This window comes from Petaurus breviceps, unplaced genomic scaffold, assembly GCF_028583685.1.
Source record: "Petaurus breviceps papuanus isolate PSGF00001 unplaced genomic scaffold, PetGlider_PUasm1.0 90721, whole genome shotgun sequence".
In the NCBI taxonomy this organism is placed as follows: domain Eukaryota; kingdom Metazoa; phylum Chordata; class Mammalia; order Diprotodontia; family Petauridae; genus Petaurus; species Petaurus breviceps.
In genome coordinates this window covers 4,814,344-4,820,343 of record NW_027187322.1, presented here as the reverse complement: position 1 = coordinate 4,820,343, position 6,000 = coordinate 4,814,344, and the positions used below count along the sequence as shown (strand labels likewise).

Sequence of the window (6,000 nt, the reverse complement as noted above, 5' to 3'; positions counted from 1 at the left end):
CAGGTAAGTCTTCCCAGGTTTTTCTGAGAGCATCCTGCTCATCATTTCTTGTAGCACAACAGTATTACATCACAATCATATACTACAACTTTTTCAGCCATGCCACAATTGACGGGCATTACTCAATTTCCAATTCTTTGTCATCACAAAAAGAGCTGTTATAAATATTATACATACACGCACATATACGTATATGTGTATATATCTATCTTTCTTTTTTCCTTGATCTCTTTGGGGTATAGAACTAATAGTCATGTTACTGGGTCAAAGGGTATACACAGTTTTATAGACCTTTGGACATAGTTCCAAATTGCTCTTCTGAATGGTTGGATCAATTCACAACTCTACCAACAATGCATTAGTGTCTTTATTTTTCCACATCCTCCCAATATTTGTCATTTTCCTTTTCTGTCATATTAGTCACTCTGATAGGTGTGATGTGGTACCTCAGAGTTCTTTTAATTTGCATTTCTCTAATCAATTGTGATTTAGAGCATTTTTTCATATAACTATAGATAGCTTTAGTTTCTTCTTTTGAAAACTGCTTGTTCACAGTGACCTTTGACCATTTAGCAATTGGGGAATGACTTGTATTCTTATAAAGCTGGTTCAGTTCTCTACGTAAGAAATACAACCTTTATCAGAGAAACTTGCCGTAAAAAATTTCCCCCAGTTTTCCGCTTTCCTTCTAATCTTGGCTACATAGGTTTTGTTTGTGCAGAGCCTTTTTAATCTTATGTATCAAAATTACCCATTTTACATCCTGTGATGCTCTCTATCTCGTATTTGGCCACAAATTCTTCCCCTATCCATAGATCTAACAGGTACAATATTAATTGCATGCTCCCCTAGTTTGCTTATGATATTACTATTACCCTGTATGTTCAAATCACACACCAATACTGACCTTATCTCAGGATAAGGTGTGAGATGTTGGTCTACACCTAGTTTCTGCTAAACTACTTTGTAATCTTCCTAGCGATTTTTGGCAAATAGTGATTTCTTGACCCAAAGTCTTGGATCTTTGGGTTTGTCAAATTACTGTGGTCCTATTGTCTTTAGAATAACACAGAAACTCCTCTGTTTGGCATTACCCATTCCACCATCCAACCTCACCTTATCTTTCAAGGCTGTGGTCACATTGTTTGCCTGTGTATTGTCTTCTCCAGCCAAATGGGCCAACCACACCTGCCCATCCTCTGTGACCCTCACCTATATTCTCCCCAGTGTTCATCAGAGGGGGTCCACCCAGCATGCTGGAAGTCTTCCTTGATTTTCTCTGACACTGTGAGGGTGCCAGTGGAGCCCCCTGACTGGGCACCTGTCTTCCTTTGCCTTCATTCCATCACCAGCCTCTCTTCTTTTCTCGTCTCACAATTCCTGGATAACGCCCCTTTCTCCTCTTCGTCTTCAGATTTTCTCCTTGGCTTTGTATCATGGCTGCTCAACCCCCCATGAGCCTCTCCGTCACCATCTGTATGATGCTCACATCTCTAATTCTCTGTAGACAAGGAGGTCCCAGGCTTCACTGCTATATAGCAACATGGGCAAAATGTTTGTATTTGCAAAATGGGCTTTTGCTTTTGTGGGAAACTTGGCGTCAGTAAAAGAGCTTCGCAGTTTTCCAAAGGCAATCCAGCCCACCCTCCTGCTCCTTTCCCATTCTGGACACGGCTCAATGTCCACCTGTATTATCTGTATTAGAAATCCGTTCCGGATAACACATACTGTTGGACAAACAGCCATTTAGATGTATGTTGAAATCCCAGCAATAGACATCCTTCACCCACTTGGTCTTCGCTATGTAGATATTAAGGCCAACCTCCTCTGAAAGGTTAGACATCAGTCCCAGAGTCTCTGCAATGCCAGGGCCTGATGAAGATGACACAATTTAATTCACCTGCAATCCACAAAATCCTTCCTTGGTCTGGACTCCATCACTGTGGGGGTTACCTTTGGCAACCACACTTCTCCTGGTTTTATGCCACAGACAATGTTTATGATCAGAGGGTCACGGAATAGAGAGATTTCTGTGGTTACATCCATCCAGGAACCTTGAATTCCGATCTTGCTGTGAAAGAGCCTGTCAGGCAGCCGTGTGTTCTCCTGAGGCTGAGTTCAGAATCAGTAAATGCTAACCACTATGGGACCTCATCATCTCCATCTTTCAGCACATTGTGAGTCAGTCAAGACGTGGCGCATTGTCGAACATCGTTTGTGAAATTCGGGTTGTTGCCCGCTAGTAATTCACACACATCCTGAGGATGACCTCGATTTGTAAATACAGAACCCCCAAAGACTGTGCAGAGATGGGCAAGCAGGGGAGAGGACGGTATCCAGCTTGCCTTTCTGGTTTCGAGGCAATCAGGAGTAAGGGACTTACCCAGGGTCACACAGTTAGTAAGTGTCTGAGCACAGATCTGAACTCGGGTGCTTCTGACTCCAAGGCTGGTGTTCCATTCACTGTGCCACTTAACTGCTCCAGAACAATGCCTTGAAACACAGAAGATAAAACACATAGGATAACAGAGAAAACCAATCATATTGAAAGTCATAAAAAATCCTGTCAATAATAGCCAACTTTTATGTGGTACCTGTGTGCCAAACGCTGTGCTAAGCACTTTACAGTGACTCGCACTCAACCCTCACAACAACCTGGGGAGCAGGTGCTGTTGTATATTTATTTATTTACTTAGTTGCTTCTTTTGGAGGGCAGTTGGGGGTAAGTGACTTGCCCAGGGTCACACGGCTAGTTTTTGTGTTAAGTGTCTGAGGCGGGATTTGAACTCAGGTCCTCCAGACTCCAGGGCCAGTGCTCTATTCCCTTCGCCACCTAGCCACCCAGGAAGTGCTGTTATTATCCCCCCCCCTTTGCAGGTGGGAAGTGTGAGGCAAATAGAGATTAGCTGACTTGTCCAGGGTCTCACAACTCAATAAGTGTCTGAAGTCACATTTGAACTCAGGTCTCAACTCCAGGCCTGGCACTCTATCGACAATGCCTGGAGCCAGTTCACAGAGCTCAGGTTAAGAACTTCTGGCCTAACGTGGATAGCCTATATCAGATTACTTACTGTCTCAGGGAGAGAGAGATGGAGAAACAGAATTTGGGACTCAAAACAAAAAAAAGCAAATGTCAAAAATTGTTTTAACATTTAGTTGAGAAAAAATAAAATATTTTTTTAAAACCCAACTCCCAGCTTAGAAAGTCTTATCAAGCTCTTCCTGGAACTTCTCCAGTCTCGGCCTGAGCAGTTGATGTTGGCCCCAAAGTTGCCATTATTTCCACGATGGCATTTTTGCAAACACCTGTCATCAGCACTGTAACAAGTGAGGAACACTGGCCCTGAAATAAGATTTCTTACCGCTTGGGGTGTATGGAAAACCCGCACCCCCAGCTCCTTTCTTTGCCTCTTGAGCCAGCCTTCCGTGAGCTGGAATTCCCTTCTCTCCTCTGCTTTCATTTCTAGCAAGAATGTCGAGAGTGCTACAGTGTGGCACCCACATGGGGCATTCAACAAGGATCCCATTCTTGCAGGGACCAACCTCAAAGCGAGGCTTGGGAGGGACCAAGGACTGTGGCATTCTCTGCACCTTCTCCAGCTCCTCTGCCCACAAGGTGATCAAGGAAGCAGGTGTGACACCATTTTATAGTTTTATGTTCCACAGGCCGCTGGGCCAATGACCTTTCAACACCAGGTGGTCAGCCTGTTGGAGATGATCTCTGGCTAAGCAAATGTTTGTTGAATTAAATTGTAGATAGTAGATAGAATCCCCTGCTTGTATGATCTTGGGCACGTCCCATCATCTCCTGAGGCCTTAGTTTCCTTCTTGGTAAGACAATGAGGTTGGACTATATAATCTCTACAGGAGGTCACTGCAAAGAGTAAGTTAAGCTTGATGCAAAGCCAATTTCTCAAGCTGCCCCAAAGCCTCCTGGGTGGCCTTGGGAGGTGGCTGGTGCCCCTCACAGCAAGGGCTAGATGACCCACATTGGGTATAGTATGCCCACGGTTCCAGCTCAGGTCTTGGTGGGACTGAGTGGTCTCTGAGGTCTCTTAGGGTTCTCAGCCTTATGTCCTGGACCTCCCCCCCCCCCCCCCCCATGATGCCACTGCTCAGCTGGTCTCTAGTTAGGCTGTGCTGGGGATAGCGTGCCAGACCAGACGTCTGGAAAGGTCATCTTCCCAAGTTCAAATTTAGCCTCAGACACTTCCTAGCTGAGGAACCCTGGGCAAATCACGCCAGCCTGTTTGCCTCTGTTTGCTCACCTATGAAACAGAGAAGGAAATGGCAAATCAGTGCAGGATGCTTATTGAGAAAAACCCCACTGGGGTCCTGCAGAGTGGGACAGGCCTGAACAACAGCTGACCACAATGAGAAGGCTTCCCTCCAGCTGGGCCCAGAAGTGCTGAGAAGTGGAGATTTCCAGGTGATTAGAATTCTGGATAAAATAAGCCAACTCTAAGACTATAGTGTCTTGGCACCAGCTCTGTGGAAAAGGGTCTACAGTCAGCTTCTCCCTCCTCTCCAATTGTGCTGGTGACCATTTCTCAGCACTGACCATAAGTAACCTACATCCCACAGTCCAGTGGGATCCTTTGGTTCGATCAGCAAAGATGGACCTGAATAAACCAATGATTCGAAAGCCGCTGAGGTCTCAGGATAAATAGCAGCCCTGGGCATGCAGCCTCAAGGCTCTGAACCCAAGTCAAGTAGCACAGAAAAAAAGGGAATTAAGTTAAAAAAGTAAATTTATAAATATTTTTCCACTGTACAAAGTTTTCACAACCCTGCCCACCCTGGTATTATTCACATTTTTTGTGTTTTAAAATCCCAACCATATTTATTTATTTTTTAAAATCATAAAATATATTTTTTCTTTGTTCATATTTAAAAATATTTACAGGGGGAGGGGACAGAAGCGGGCCCAGGGGTGGGGCCGAGGTCAGGAGGAGTCCGTGCAGGGGGAGGGCGGGGGCGGGAAAAGATGGAAATAGCTGTGCTCTGTGGCTGGCGACGGCGGACAGCTCTCTTCCGCCGACAGGTACTGGCTGTGGGGCGTGGGTGGGGGCGGGTAGGGGTCCGAGTCCGAGTTCAGATCCATGTAGTATTTGCTGGCTTTCCAGCGGCTGGTGGTGCAGTCACTGTCACATACATCCGTGCTGCACGGCGTCGTGGGGGGCGCGATCCCTCTGATGACATAGGGTCTGGAAAGGGAAGAGGGAAAACAAGGATGTTGGTGCCAGGAGGCCAGTGTCCCCTCATCCAGGAGATGAGGCAGGCCCGGGGGCCTTGGGCTGGGGCAGTTGGACCCTAGAGGATACAAGGAAGAAAGCCGGGGGATATGGAGTCCAAAGACCAGGGCCCACTCCCAGCTCGGCCCCTGGCTAGCTCAAGGCACTATGCCTCTGAGTCTTGGCTTCCTCTTCTTAGAGCCATGAGGTTTCCGTGAGTGCTTTCTGGAACTTACAGCACTATAGAAATGTGAGTGACCTGAGTTCAAATCCTGCATTTGACAATTACCATCCACATGATTGGGCAAATCATTTCTCCTCCTCTGTACAATGAGGTCATGGGACAAGATGGTGCCCGAGGTCCCCCGTGGCTCACCGTTACTAAGCAGTAACCAATTATTACTACCATTGATAAGGCCCAGGGCTTCCTGGGCAGGCAGGTCCCTTCTCTGGACCAGGTTCCTCAGAGGCTGGGGTCTTGTCCAGCCCTTGCCAGTGCTCCCCGGGGCTAGAGGCCTCAGACCCAGGTCTCCTGGCTGGATTCCCAAACTTGGTGGCTGACATCTGCTGAGGCTGTTTCCAAGATCGGCCACAAGGGGGCACAAGACCACTGTACTAGACAGCTCCCTGGTTGGGAAATTCCTGGAGCCGGCTGGCAGCCCTGCCAAGCTCCCCCTTCTGCCTGGTGCTACTGCACCAACCCTTTGGGCCGGAATTGGGCGAACGCACCTGCGTCTACCCAGGACTGGCTTAGTGGTTAGGGAAC

At 47.1% G+C, this 6,000-nt stretch overlaps 1 protein-coding gene across 1 annotated transcript in view; it reads right to left on the bottom strand.

The window, feature by feature from the left end:
- Positions 1–4,733: 4,733 nt before the first annotated feature.
- The window catches only part of LRP5 (LDL receptor related protein 5), a 138,142-nt gene continuing 136,875 nt past the window's right edge, over positions 4,734–6,000 (bottom strand). The window contains exon 23 of the mRNA XM_069066525.1: positions 4,734–5,207. Coding sequence (XP_068922626.1) covers positions 4,946–5,207 — 262 coding nt within the window. The 3' untranslated portion in view covers positions 4,734–4,945. The remainder of the gene's footprint in view (positions 5,208–6,000) is intronic.